The following is a 15,230-nucleotide window of genomic DNA, read 5'->3' on the forward strand; positions in this document are numbered from 1 at the left end:
TTCACTGCCCTTCTACGGTTGACATTCTGAGGTACGAACCAGGAAGCTATAATGGTATGAATGCATCATCTGATCTGTCACCTGGTACTAGAAGGATCGGTGATGAGGAGTGTCGGGGCCGGCCGTCGCACGGTGCTGTGAAGCCTGACATTTCTAAACTCACCACGCCTGGTTGGTTTGGTGTTAACGGCTAATGTGTTTGGGCAGTGTGGGTATGGAGCGGGATAGAGACTCAACACTGGCCCCATGGTTTCTATTTGTCCTGAGCTGAGTAGTAAAGTAGCTAGTGCAGTGTATTGAGAAGGGACCAGGCAGCCTGCTACGGCTTGACAATGATAGAAGAGCATGTTACAGGATAGGCTCCTTCCCAGATGGTGGGTCTGACCCTTGCTGATTTGGGTTGAGTCGAAACCACCCTATTTCAAACACACCAAAGATTCCCACATAGTAACCAGACAATACATTTATTTTTCACCATTTAAAAGTATTACAGGAAAGAATAAGTCCTCAATGTCAGAATGTCTCCAAGCTCACCCACACTACATAAACCTCAGTGGCTATATCATTACTGTGGCGATCATCACAACAGAACTCATCTGAAAGGAATAGACTTAAGTCACTCAAAACAGGCTATTTCTTGGCACTAACATAAGTTGACTCAAACCAACCAATGAAACTTTGTACAAAAGTATTTGTGTTGTGTATTCAGATGTAAAATAAAAACAGGCATCGGGATGAAATTCACATAAATGGAAAAGTTAATTTGAGAGAAGAACAAAAGAGTTGACGAAAACAGAGACCGGTTCAATCATGAGTGTACCCCTGAATCCCAAACCAACCCCTAGCCCCCTCCCCCTAGATGCTTCTGCAGATCTGAGAGGATTGGATTGGTGTAAGCAACCTTCATCTTGCCCTCTGATAGGCCAGGTGAAATTGTTGCTAAATCAATGGTGTGAGCAGTCTCAGTCCCACTTGCTCCACTGAAAAGCATATGCTACTTGTATTTATTTGAACAGTGAAGATAAAATGTGTACATTTGGCTCTATACTCCAGCATTTTGGAATTGAGATCAAATGTTTCATGTGAGGCGACTACGGAATGTCACCTTTTATTTGAGGGCATTTTCATACGTATCTGTTTTACAGTTCAGAAATAAAACACTTCTGTATGTAGTCCCCCCATTTGAGTAAAAAAAATATTCTTATAAGTATTTGGACAAATTCACTTATAGTGTATTAAAGTAGTCAAAAGTGTATACCCCCAAAAAATATATTTATGCTAAGCTCTCACCATTACCAATAACAGGGGAGGTTAGCATTTTTGGGGTGGGTATGATCTTTGTTCCTCTGTAACTTTCTCACTCGTCATTATTCAGGATATATTCATTACTATCCATAATCATGGCAGCATCCACATTAATGTAGAAGTGTTCAGAAACATCTATTCTTATTTACAATAAAAGTGACTCCAGTACATTATTCACCATTCATAATCTGTAACACAACCAAAACAAACTGCAAATGCATCCAACAAGTTTATAGAGTCACAAGCTTGACGTAGTCATTGCGTGCTTTGAATATGGGACCAAATACTAAACTTTTGAAAAGTTTAATATGCTATAAGTTCAATTGTCCAAATACCTATGAGAGGGAAAAAAAACATTTGAATGGGGAGGGGACTAGATACATTAAGGTTTTCATTTCTAAATGGTAAAACAGATATTTATTTTCATTTTTTTTAACCTTTATTTAACCAGGCAAGTCAGTTAAGAACACATTCTTATTTTCAATGACGGCCTAGGAACAGTGGGTTAACTGCCTGTTCAGGGGCAGAACGACAGATTTGTACCTTGTCAGCTCGGGGGTTTGAACTCACAACCTTCCGGTTACTAGTCCAACGCTCTAACCACCCTGCCGCCCCAATACACTCAAATAAAAGGTGACATGCTGTACTGTCGCCTCATATTAAAAACAAATCTCAAATCCAAAATGCTGGAGTATGGGGCCAAATTGACAATTTTTTTGCTTCACTGTCAAAATAAATATGGTTTATATTCACAAGGACCCAAAATACCCAGCAATGAGGCCACTCCAAACCCTTTTCTCACTACCATGCTGAACCAAACTGTGTTGGCTGTGCTATTTTCTTTCAATTTTTAAAAATGTTTCAGCAGGTTCCAGCGACTATGGTTGATAGTAACCACTAACCAGGACAGCTCAGTACAGCTTGGCTTGGTTCGGCTCAGCTCAGAAATGTGAAAAGCTCCTCAGTTTTACTCGCTCCAGTCACATCCAAAAGGTATTATTCCCATCGACCCTGTCCTCTACATGAGCCACTTCTCTTTCTCCTTGTTGAAGTTTTCGGCCCACTTCCTGGTGAGTTCCAGGTATAGGTCTGACCGGTGGGGCTGGTAGTCCAGATACAGCCGCGTCACCGTCTTCCTGGGCACCGCCTTCTCAATCTGTGTCCCCTCGTGCCACTCGTTGAACGACGTGATGGTCACGATCTCCGGCCGCACCGACAGCGCAGCCTGTAGGCTGGTCTCATAATAGCGTCCGTTGACCCTGTTCCTCGTGTTGTGGTTGTTCCATGGCCTCACTGCCGTGTCGACGTATCCCGGCCCGGCGCTGGGCACAAACAGCAGGTTATTACCGTCACAGAAGTCCTTGACCGCCTTCCAGTTCTGGTGAGAGGAGCCAAAGGAGAAGCCGTTGGAGGCGAAGTACGTATACATGCCGTCGAAGCCACCGGCCAGGATGTCGTGTTTGTGGCGTTCCTCTACGACCAGGGCGAGGAAGACGCCGTCGTAGGGCGTGCCGCGGAGGGTGTGGGCGCCGGCGGGGTGGAGCAGGTCGGCCCAGGCCTCAGGCGGGGTCAGGTAGGAGTCGTAGACATAGAACAGAGGAAGGATCCGCCCCGTGGTCGACCTGAAGCGGTAGAAGGCGCCATGGTTCCCATACCTATGAGGTCAAGATTTTGTTTACTTTAGTTCATGTTTACTTATGCATCGAGAAGCTGAATTGCAGTATACATACAAATCACACTTATTTTTATAGAGAAGTGAACAAACAAGATGGAAAACATATCATGACTCCATAGGTAGCCAATCTTCCACTCGCAATGTGTATCACCCACATGGGTGATTCGATTTTACAGTCAGAGATTATTATATAAAAGTGTGTTGTTGTTTTACACTTGTTACAAAGCAGGAGGTTCTGCCAACACAAGGGTTCTCAATTGAGTGAAGTGCCAGATGTCTACAGAAAATGCTATTATGTGAAATGGTGCTATTATTTTCAAGAGCAAATTTGGAATGTGTGAACACTGTAGATGGAGAGTTCAGCATTTATAAATGTATCTCCCACTCTCATTCTCTCTGTGGTTTATTTTCAGCCAGATGGCTAGCACAGTTGCTTTTGCAGAAGTTGGCCTCAGTCACGATCATCACTGTTCAGTTAGCTTGACTACGATACACTAACCCTCCCGCCGCCCACAGAGGGTGTTCAAAGGTTGGGACAATGTTAAGATGGATCACTATCATGCCTCATTATATAAAACCTCTCATATTCATATTTCTGTCTCGATCTGTTGGTGCACTGTAACCGGCTCCTACAAATGTAAGATCTTAATTTGATCATCCTGTAGCAGGAGAACTTTCCTGCAATGCAGGAAATGTTAAACCTGTAGTGTATTTGAGGGTTAAAAAGGCTTCTAAAGTTTAATTTCCACTTTGAAATTTCAGACTTGATTTTCCCTTGCGAAAAGTGTATCAACCCCTACAAAAATGTCCATACATTCTTATACACATAATTCACATACCTATTGCTGCATGATTATTTTCCTGCTGTAGCAAACTGGCTCATATGAAGATCCTACATACAGCCACCAATTGTGCAAGTTCTCCCACTTAAAAAGATGAGGCCTGTAATTTTCATCATAGGTACACTTCAACTATGACAGACAAAATGAGGGGGAAAAATCCAGAAAATCACATTGTAGGATTTTTAATACATTTATTTGCAAATTATGGTGGAAAATAAGTATTTGGTCAATAACAAAAGTTTCTCAATACTTTGATATATACCCTTTGTTGGCAATGATAGATGTTTTCTGTAAGTCTTCACAAGGTTTTCACACACGGTTGCTGGTATTTTGGCCCATTCCTCCATGCAGATTTCCTCTAGAGCAGTGATGTTTTGGGGCTATTGCTGGGCAACACGGACTTTCAACTCCCTTCTACGGGATTGATATCTGGAGACTGGCTATAGGCCACTCCAGGACCTTGAAATGCTTCTTACGAAGCCACTCCTTCATTGCCCGGGCGGTGTGTTTGGGATCATTGTCATGCTGAAAGACCCAGCCACGTTTCATCTTCAATGCCCTTGCTGATGGAAGGAGGTTTTCACTCAAAATGTCACGATACATGGCCCCATTCATTCTTTCCTTTACACGGATCAGTCGCCCTGGTCCCTTTGCAGAAAAACAGCCCCAAAGCATGATGTTTCCACCCCCATGCTTCACAGTAGGTATGGTGTTCTTTGGATGCAACTCAGCATTCTTTGTCCTCCAAACACAACGAGTTGAGTTTTTACCAAAAAGTACTATTTTGGATTCATCTGACCATATGACATTCTCCCAATCTTCTTCTGGATCATCCAAATGCTCTCTAGCAAACTTCAGACGGGCCTGGACATGTACTGGCTTAAGCAGGGGGACGCGTCTGGCACTGCAGGATTTGAGTCCCTGGTGGCGTAGTGTGTTACTGATGGTAGGCTTTGTTACTTTGGTCCCAGCTCTCTGCAGGTCATTCACTAGGTCCCCCCGTGTGGTTCTGGGATTTTTGCTCACCGTTCTTGTGATCATTTTGACCCCACGGGGTGAGATCTTGCGTGGAGCCCCAGATCGAGGGAGATTATCAGTGGTCTTGTATGTCTTCCATTTCCTAATAATTGCTCCCACAGTTGATTTCTTCAAACCAAGCTGCTTACCTATTGCAGATTCAGTCTTCCCAGCCTGGTGCAGGTCTACAATTTTGTTTCTGGTGTCCTTTGACAGCTCTTTGGTCTTGGCCATAGTGGAGTTTGGAGTGTGACTGTTTGAGGTTGTGGACAGGTGTCTTTTATACTGATAACAAGTTCAAACAGGTGCCATTAATACAGGTAACGAGTGGAGGACAGAGGAGCCTCTTAAAGAAGAAGTTACAGGTCTGTGAAAGCCAGAAATCTTGTTTGTAGGTGACCAAATGCTTATTTTCCACCATAATTAGCAAATAAATTCATTAAAAATCCTACAATGTGATTTTCTAGATTTTTTCCTAATTTTGTCTGTCATAGTTGAAGTGTACTTATGATGAAAATTACAAGCCTCTCATCTTTTTAAGTGGGAGAACTTGCACAATTGGTGGCTGACTAAATACTTTTTTGCCCCACTGTATGTATAGTCATTGTTATAAATATGTTTGGCATGACAATGACCATGGGAGTTGACAAGACTGCACAAACAGATCTGGGACCTGCAGGCTACTACTGGTCTCTTCCAAAGCCAAACTATTTTCATACATTTTCCCACAGGTACTAATCTTTTAGTGGCGCTATCAATTGTCTCAAGCCCTCTGAGTAATACTCTAAAAATGCAAGCAAAATCAGGACAAAGGCCACTTGCGTTTCATTCCTTAACCTCCTTTAGACCTGAAGAAGACTCAGATTTCTCCAGATCAAAGTCACTGGAAATTGACATGGGAAGCAGAGCTCTGACCTTTGGCTTAAAGTAAGTGATAAGAGCATCTTAATCTGTGTGAGTTTGAGAGAGAGAGAAGGGGGGAGTGAGAGTGGAGAGGTAAAAGGAGAGGAGAAATGGAGTGGCTGGATGTACAGAACAGTCGAAGTCCAACCTGCTTGTTAATGTGTATCTCAGTTTGTAGAGCATGGCGCTTGCAATGCCAGGGTTGTGGGTTTGATTCCCACGGGGGACCAGTATGGGGAAAAAGTTTGAAAATGTATGTCGCTCTGGTTAAGAGTGTCTGCTAAATAACCAAAAACATGTAAATGATCTAGCGAGTAAGAGAAGAGGAATGGAGAGGTGTGTGAATTGTTTAAGACTGACCTAATTGTCAATGATGTAGTTTGAGAGAGAGAAGAGGACATGTTGATGCATAGGACAGTGGAAGGTCAACCTACTTGTCAATGATGTATTTGATGTTATCGTACATGCTGAGGTCAGTCCGTCCCTTGTACGGCTGGATGTGGAACGCCACCTGTGGGAACCAAGTACAGATACGGATCATTATAAACTCTTAATAAAGAGGACAATACTGTCTGCAGTACACATTTTCATAGTCTTTGAAACATTATACCACATGAATGTAAACATTGTCCTGTAAATGAAGACGTAATGAAAAGCAATGTTCACATTCATTAGTATATCAGCACATTGCCATTTGATTGTTGCATTGAAATGCAGTAAGGCATTGACTGTTCAATGCACTGGCATAGAGAAAGAATAAGTACTGTCGATACCTCGCTTTCCAACAAAGTCACTGTATTTATACACTGTTAGAAAAAAGGGTTCCAAAAGGTTTCTTCAGCTGTCCCCAGCAGGATAATATTTTCTGGTTCCAGGTAGAGACATTTTTGATTCCATGTAGAACCCTCTGTGGAAAGGGTTCTACATGGAACACAAAAGGGTTTTCAAATTGTTCTCCTATGGGGACAGCCAAATAATACTTTCAGGTTCTAGATACACTCTTTAAAAAAAAGGTGCTATCATACAGTATGTTCTGTATGTTGACTTTGTGTCTGTATTCTGTTTGTACAATGTCTTCATGGCAGCACCTTCTCACTAAGTTATATTCTGGATATGTGTTAATGTACTATGCGGATAAAGTGATTCTGATTATTGTTCATAACCAATGCATTTCGCCATGTTGCCCTACAACTGGCATATCCATCGGTAAATAGTACTCTCTTAGAAAAAAAGGTTATTTAGGACCTAAAAGGGTTCTTCGGCTGTCCCCATAGGAAACAACTTTGAATAAACCTTTTTGGTTCCATGTAGAACCCTTTCCAGAGATGTTTCTACATGGAACACAAACAAGTTATCTTTTTCTAAGAGTATAGAACCTGTTCCTCAGGGAATTCGTGTTTAATCAAATGTCATGGACTCCTGAATAACAGATGAAATTGACCCTGTCAGACTAGTGTCAGAGGCCTCTGGGCTGGGATCAGCCAATCAGAGATTGCCTATAACTGGCAGATCATCTATAAATCCTTCTCTGACTCCAGGGCCTCTGTGTCTCTGTGTGTATGCTCCTGGCGATGTGAGAGCTTGTATCTCAAGGGTAAAGATATAAGGTGATAGAATGGCGCAGGGCAGGAGCTAAGTTCTTGAAAATTAAAAAAAGACTGGAAGGAGGAAGAAGAAGAGCAAACCACTGAAGCAGAGGTTCTTAGCTCCCTGCGGTCATATCCAATATCCAAACTCAGCACCTCACCCTCTCTGTCATGTCTTAAGTGATCCTCCATCCTCCTAAGAAAAGAAAAGTGATTTGGAGATATATTCCTTCCAGTGGTACTGCGGTGAACCTTATCTGCTGGAGATAGATAATGAGCACGATACTTACTGCTCTCTACTTTAAAGCAATAATACTCTCTACCTTAAAGTATTACCTAAGGCCATTTTCTCTCTGTTCCTCTGTCTGTGCTGCAACTGAGAGACAATGCCTGCCAACCTTTCAATGAACCACTCAAGGACCTTACTTGGAGATACAGTAGTTGGCATACATATAAGGTCTATACATCCAACCAGGATGAAATCCCTTGAGGTTTCAAAACAATTTTTCAAGGGAGACCACATCCAGAACCTTGAAGGGTCAACAGGGAGTCTCTCAGCATTCAAATGACTGATTGCGGTGTGACACAGATTGCTGTGAATGATTCAAATGACATGAATGGGACTGTGGCAGCAGGGCTGACATACTGCTGAGGGGTGGCTGCCCTCTCTCACCCCAGGGTTAGACAAGCCTGATCCCATATCTGTTTGGGCTGTATAGCCTACACCTACTGTCATTGTCGAGAGAGCACAAACAGATTTGGGACCAGGGTTAAACTGCCTGACGACTAGGAAGTTTACCTCAGCTGCTGTATAGCAAAAGGTCCACTTCAGCTCACCGACAACCGCTGATAGAACCGTCGAGCCATGAAGGAGCGTGGCGGGCTACATAGAAAGGAAAGAACACCCACTCCCTCTCTCTAGCTCTCTTTCATAAAGAGTTTCCATGGCAACACTGTGTTTGGCACGGCAGCAACCAGGCTCACTCGCTCGCCGAGCTGTCAGTTTGTGTCTTTGGCCTCAAAGGCCGAGCAGCAAGGTGAGCTGATGTGCTGTTCAATCTGTCGCTTTCCTCAGCTGAATAAAGTGTGTGTGTGTGTGTGTGTGTGTGTGTGCGCGCGTCTCTACTGGAGATGAGAAGCTGTTTTTCAGTTTGTTCACACATTGTGCTGTGTAGTGGGAACAGATTCTCCTATTAGCATTCTGCCCTTAGGTGCAGCAACGCTTACTGTAAACTGGGAATGTCGATCGTTATTGAAACATCTAAATATTTAACACAGATGTTTGTTTTGTCATTGTTTTTTTGTGAGACGTAATAATAAGCAAGGCCCGAGGCAGTTTAATGTTTACACATTAGGCTCTGTATATTCTTATTCATGATTTAAGGTGATGATCATGTAAACAAAGTCAGTGAATGGAACAGTCAGCGTGCATATTAAAGGCTATATGAGTAGAAAAGACAGGTTGGCACAGATACACTGAGGACGTATGCAAGGAAAGAGATCTCTCAGTCCCTCAACCTCAACCTATAATTCCTGTGTGGCAGGGATTCTGCAACACTGGTTGAACATTGCAGCGTTAGCCCTCAGGTTAGTCATACAGAGATACAAACCGTTACTGTTGTGTAAGTCCCACACAGACCTACAGTGCTCATTATTCATGCAATTCCACACCACACACGGTTGGAAGTGAAGTCTGCACTGTCTTCTGCAAAATGTAGGCCTGACATATTCTACATATGAAAGCGGATGGAAAGAAGAACCTTGGGCTATATTTAAATAAATGCATGCACTGTACTGCATGCTATGGGTTTATGCAGTGTGTGTGTGAGAGAGAGAGAGAGACCATCTCGTGCCATGCACACAGGCCTCAGGCTGCATGATCAGCCCCAGTTATGCCTTGGAGGCCAATGCTGTGTGTGTGTGTTCGTGCGTGCGTGTGTGTGTGTCCAGAACATCTCTAATTGCTTCAATAGACTGAATGTCAAACAGTACAACAGTGCCTTGAACGGTATCCCCTGAGTCACTCCTCCGTCAATTGGAAACGGTCTTCCTTCGGTTTTAAAATACTGAAGGAAAAAAAGTCGGCCTTCAGAGGACCTTGTGAAGCACCCAAAGACTTGGGAGGTTGTTGAAGAAATGTGTTTTCTCTGACTACATCAATAACATACAAGATGGAGGAAGAAAGTGGGCTAGAACAGATTGTTTTAGGTATAGAAAATACATTCCAAAACCAACATCACACACTTCACCCTAAAAAAGAAATCCATTGCTTTTGTCTTCGAGGGAACACAGTGAATTTATACATACAAAAACAGCCACTGTGTAGTGTGAATATTTCAAAGTGTATGTATTTAGTTAGGTACAAAGGCCAGGACTGATACTCACTTAGACTACTACAACAAAGACTACTACAATAAAGGTCTGAATTAATGTGACAGACTGTTACAGAAGAATGTAGGTCTATTTGTAGGTCTATTTTCTGAATCTCAAGTTTAGGATCTGCGCGAACAACATAACCCTTAACCCATAACCACCTACCAACCAATCATCACTGCCAGACGGCCAGTCAACCAGCCAGTGTTGAGGCCAATTCCTTTTGAATTCAATCCATTTCAGAAGAAAACTGAAATTCCAATTGACTGAATTGGAATGGAATCGACCCCAACCCTGTAGCCAGACATTTATTTCTTCAGTAAAGCAGCAGAAATTGTAAAAACATACCGGTTCTCTCACCAGTTACCTTGATGCTGTGTCTGTGGGCAGCGTCCATGACAGCAGGCACCAGGTCTTCACATGGCTCACCATGGTTGTCTGCAATGCCAGGCGGGTACCAAGACAGAACCAGTACCCCTGGGGCAAAACAGTTAGTGAGGACACTCTCTGGTATGACTATTGACAGAAGGGTAGGTCTATAACACATCCCCTTTCATATGAAAGCTCAAGAGCATTAGGTGCACAACATTGGTGCAGATTGAATGGGGGAGTTTAAGTGAAGCTACGTCCAATATTTGAGAGCTACAGTATCATGTCCAGGACACCGCTTGATAATGATATTTCAGTTTGGATGGGTTAGTCGTGCCGAAATCCCTTACCTGCTGCAGCCGCTTCAATCTGCGACATGTGTGACTCCAGCACGGTGGGGTCTCTGGAACTGTATGGTCCTAGCTCCGGGTAGAAACTCGACGCTATGTCCTCCGGAGGAGTGTGTCTTCCTTTGGCGTGGCTGGCGGCGATCTTAGGGTCCCAGTGCGGTACTAGAACATGGTCCCAGTGAATATATTTACCGTCCATCTGTGGGTTGCCGTACCATAGGTAATAGAAGATTTGTACATCGTAGAATATACTGTAGTCACGGTCGGATTTTGTGAAGACGACTTTGGTGTCGCTGGCTAGATGGGGCTGACCAGGGGAAACTACCATGTCGTTCGAAACTGGCCGTCGCCGGTCGCCTCCTCTTTCCCCCACAAACTCTCCCATTCCCGGGGCCAGGTCTGAGAAGCCATCGCTGGGTTTCAGTGTCCTGAGGCCCATCATGGTCCCGAAGATGAAGAGGGTGAATAAGAAAAGTGCAATGAAAGCTTTCTTGCGCAGCCGTGTCATTTTGGTAGCTGTCCGTAGTCCTGAAGGAAGCCTAGTAGAACGCTCTGTGCTGAAGGAAGCCTAGTAGAATGCTCTGTGCTGAGGGAAGCCTAGTAGAATGCTCTGTGCTGAGGGAAGCCTAGTAGAACGCTCTGTGCTGAAGAAAGCCTAGTAGAATGGTCTGTGCTGAGGTGCTGAAGGAAGCCTAGTAGAACGCTCTGTGCTGAAGGAAGCCTAGTAGAATGGTCTGTGCTGAGGTGCTGAAGGAAGCCTAGTAGAACGCTCTGTGCTGAGGTGTTGAAGGAAGCCTAGTAGAACGCTCTGTGCTGAGGTGTTGAAGGAAGCCTAGTAGAACGCTCTGTGCTGAGGTGTTGAAGGAAGCCTAGTAGAACGCTCTGTGCTGAGGTTCTGAAGGAAGCCGAGTAGAACGCTCTATGCTGAAGTGCTGAAGTGAATGGACAGCCAATTCGTTGAGTGCTTTCGTTGAAACTATAGCGTCGTTAGATCTATGTCAGTCTCTTCCATCAACATGTGAAGTCTTCAAGTATACACACTTAGCATGAGAAAAATGTGGGAAAAGCCACTCAATCTCTACAGTGGTTTGTGCGTTTCGTTGTAGAGTTCAGTGCCAGCGTTCGTGGCTTGAGTTCGATGTCTGACTTGAAGCGCAAAGAATCAAATGCATGTCCCTTCAAACATCTCAGATGTAGCCTGTCAAACCATCACCGTTTCCTGATAATGTGCTTTGAAACGAATCTCTCCTTTGTGTTAAGTTGTCTGCTTCTATCAACGAATAGCATATATATCTCTAGCATTAAGGTTTAGCTTATCCTAACGACTGACTGTCATTACCATTTCAGGGCATCGTCATATTAGGGTTTTTATGCTTTCCGACCGCCGATAGTTCATTTGTGGATTCCACTGAGAGAAACAGAGAAAGCATGTCGCTCTGGTCGTATTTTAAAAGCCAATCTCTCTAGTTATTTTGACCCAAACTGTGCCTCCACACTCCCAGCTGCTCTTCTGGACTGTTAATTCATCACATAGTTCGCAGCACATTTACCTTTGTCTTCTGCAAGTGCTCTCCGCTCGCGTACTACCCCTACCCCTTGTTTATCCGCGACTCTTATCTACCTCGATTATGCATTTGAACCTGCTCTTCCGGGAGCAAACCGTTATAATCCATCACATTTTCAGAACGGTAGAATTGGTCGACATTTAATTGTCTGCGCTAGGTCGATTTGCGGTTTTAGGCAGACAGATATAAAAACAATCGTTTTCTCGCCACACACAGCAAGAGAAGGAGGAGGAGGCTGAGCACAGCGCTCGATGGTGCGATGCGGGGGCGAGCAGAGTGGGAGGGATTAACCCTGGTTTTAAAATCTATGAATTAACCCCGCACACTGCCTTGAGAGGAAAATAGAGCGCGCGTGGAACCAATGGGTAGCCTATTGCTTTTGCCTTTGTTCTGTAGCCTATGTGGTTACTTTAACTCAGTGTCTATGGATAGAAGTAGGCTACGTTGCATTCTCGTGCTATCCCTCTATTTCAAAATATCTTCCTATTTCAAAGCCTTTCTCTCATGGATCAGTTGGCTGTTCACACTATAGGCTATGTGGGCTATATGTTACAATATGGGCACATTGACTTACATCTACTATTTATTGAACAAAAGAGATTCAACCTGTACGATTTTGGCTATATGATACAGCATATGGCGAGAGGCTATAGAACACAGTTTGTCAGTATATGTCAGTGGAGAGGGAAAGAGATGACATTTGAATAAAGATAAAATAACAGAGGGCTAAGGGCCCTTGTGTGGCCCCAGTTGAGCGCCTTTTCAAATGTATTTTGTTCCTTGCCAATAAAGACAGCAGCAAAAAAATCTGAATCCTAAATCTTTGAAATAGCCTACTTCTGCTTGATCATTATTGCTTTTCACACAGGAGATTTCCAATTCCACGAAGCATCGGTGGGCTGAGTAGGTTTATGTCGAAAACATTACAACATTTAAATATGTAGAAGCTTTGAAGTTGACGGTTGAGATGAAAGATGATGCCACCCACTGCATCCTTTTGGACGAGCTAGAAGCCCTGGCAAGATTAGCTCCTGGGAGGCAGATAAATACCCACTCACACGGTGGATTAGAGCCGCAGCACTGGCAGCTGGCACTGGGAACCGGAGTGGACACCCACGGCTAGGATCTTCTCCTCGAATCAAGCCCACTGGCACAGCTCGCTTCTCTCCATAATAATCAGTTAGGCTTTTCTATTATGAAGGCCCCCTGACTGTGCTTGTGTTGATTTTTTTTTATAGTCCAAGGCTTCTTATTTTTCATTGTTTTCTTATTTTTTAAAGGCTCAAATCTTATTAGCATATATAGTCAACAAAATGGTTGTTCATTATGTTATTCTATTGATGTTGTCTTCATTATGATTTGTATATGAGTGTGTCTTTAGGTTTCATGCACAAAAACATAAACTCTATCTGTTTAATTCAAACAACCTTCGATCCAGTTTAGGCCTCTGCAAATTTGTAATGGAACCAGAGTGACATCTAGTGGGATGAGAGATACATTGTTTTACAGTAATCTTGTTGATGTGAGACATATGACTGGTGAGGATCCGAGCCACACCGTATTAATAAAAGTGACAGGTTCAGTTGCATTCAGTGATGATAGAGAGTACTGATTTAATGTAATCTCTCACTGTATCCATGCATATACATTTGTCACCACCAGGTGGAGTCTATGTATCATTAAAACGAGTTTGAATTGTGAGACGAATTGAAAGGTAGACTATAGCACCATGCACAACAAGGAATGGGTTCACAAAATGTTTACATGGGCGCTTTTCGTTATCGAATAACGTTATCGATCGACACATGATCAGTTAAAATGTAAATAGAGACACCTTGAAGTGAATCATAAATCCCATGTTCTAGCCCTGCAATTGACTTGATTCTGCATAGTGATTTGAATATTTGAAGCTCTATGAAAAAGTGACACGTTGTGGTTTGATGTATGAACGCTTCTTCTGACTAGTCGTCTTCGTTGAGCGCCAAATGTAACTTTCAGAAATCATCAACAGTTTGTTTTTAGAGGCTTCACTTTAGCGGTAAGAGCTGTCCAAGGTGCTGAAATAGTCTAGTGGTTAGAGCGTTCATGACGGTAAGCGAAACGTCGCTGGTTCGAATACCCGAGCCGACAAAGTGAAAAGTATTTCGATATGCCCTGGAGCAAAGCACTCAACTCTAATTTGCTCCAGGGGCTCTGTACTGACCCTATAAAATAACAAATTTCACTCCACCTATCCAGACCAGTCAAACGTTTGGACACACCTACTTATTCAATTATTATTCTTTTTTTTAATAAAAAAACAACAACTATTTTCTACATTGTAGAACAACCCCTCCAAACTGTGCAAAGCTGTCATCAAGGCAAAGGGTGGCTACTTTGAAGAATCTTAAATATAAAATATATTTTGTTTTGTTTAAGACTTTTTTGGTTATGACAGGATTCCATGTGTGTTATTTCACTATTATTGTACAATGTAGAAAATAGTAAAAATAAAGAAAAACCCTGAAATGAGTAGGTGTGTCCAAACATTTGACTGGTACTGTATATACATATAAATGCTACTTTAACATTTATTGTCAAATGCCAGCCAGAAATGTTCTCTGCTCTGACACACACACACACACGCACACACACACACACACACACACACACACACACACACACACACACACACACACACACACACACACACACACACACACACACACACACACACACACACACACACACACACACACACACACACACACAGAGACACACAGACACACACACAACTGTAGAATATCTAAAATTCTTATGTGAAAATTAACTTGTTAGTACCTCTGTTGCTCAACCCCCATTGGCAGATAATCAGCAAAACCACCAGACAGTGTCACAGTAGTTTGATGTATTGGCTCTCTCAGCTGATGGCCTGGAGATGGACTGTCTTACCTGACTTCAACAAGTAACAACACATTAACCAATCAAACACTCTAAGCTACATGTTATTCCATGTTCAAAAACAGTTAACATGCAAACAGAATGTATAGGATATGTAGCTTATTACAGGTTTTTTTAAATTACTTTGCTACAATTTTCACAAGTATGTGGTACATTTTCACAACTCTGAACAAAAAATGGAAACAAATCATCAAATTGACTCATGTTTCAAAACTCTAAGCACTTTTTTAATTGACTGAGTACTGCAAAACAATTCAAAGTCTCTTGTTCACTGCATCAAATCGCTCTTTCAGTTAACATACATA

The 15,230-nt window shown here is 42.8% G+C and overlaps 1 protein-coding gene across 1 annotated transcript; it reads right to left on the bottom strand.

Moving 5' to 3' along the window:
* Positions 1–448: 448 nt before the first annotated feature.
* On the bottom strand, positions 449–12,187 carry LOC135552047 (glycoprotein endo-alpha-1,2-mannosidase-like protein). Its single transcript, XM_064983420.1, has 4 exons — positions 10,421–12,187; positions 10,069–10,178; positions 6,177–6,253; positions 449–2,960 (listed from the first exon to the last, which is right to left on the bottom strand). The coding sequence occupies exons 1-4, from the start codon at positions 10,926–10,928 to the stop codon at positions 2,324–2,326; spliced, it is 1,332 nt and encodes a 443-aa protein (XP_064839492.1). The 5' UTR covers positions 10,929–12,187; the 3' UTR covers positions 449–2,323.
* Between the last annotated feature and the right edge of the window lie 3,043 nt (positions 12,188–15,230).

Source organism: Oncorhynchus masou, chromosome 13, assembly GCF_036934945.1.
Source record: "Oncorhynchus masou masou isolate Uvic2021 chromosome 13, UVic_Omas_1.1, whole genome shotgun sequence".
Taxonomy (NCBI): domain Eukaryota; kingdom Metazoa; phylum Chordata; class Actinopteri; order Salmoniformes; family Salmonidae; genus Oncorhynchus; species Oncorhynchus masou.

Coding starts and splice junctions, on each gene's coding strand:
- LOC135552047 (XM_064983420.1), bottom strand. CDS start 10,928: ATGACACGGCTGCGCAAGAAAGCTTTCATTGCACTTTTCTTATTCACC. Junction 10,179..10,420: donor GATTGAAGCGGCTGCAGCAG/GTAAGGGATTTC, acceptor GTTTTGCCCCAG/GGGTACTGGTTCTGTCTTGG. Junction 2,961..6,176: donor ATCAAATACATCATTGACAA/GTAGGTTGACCT, acceptor TTGACCTCATAG/GTATGGGAACCATGGCGCCT.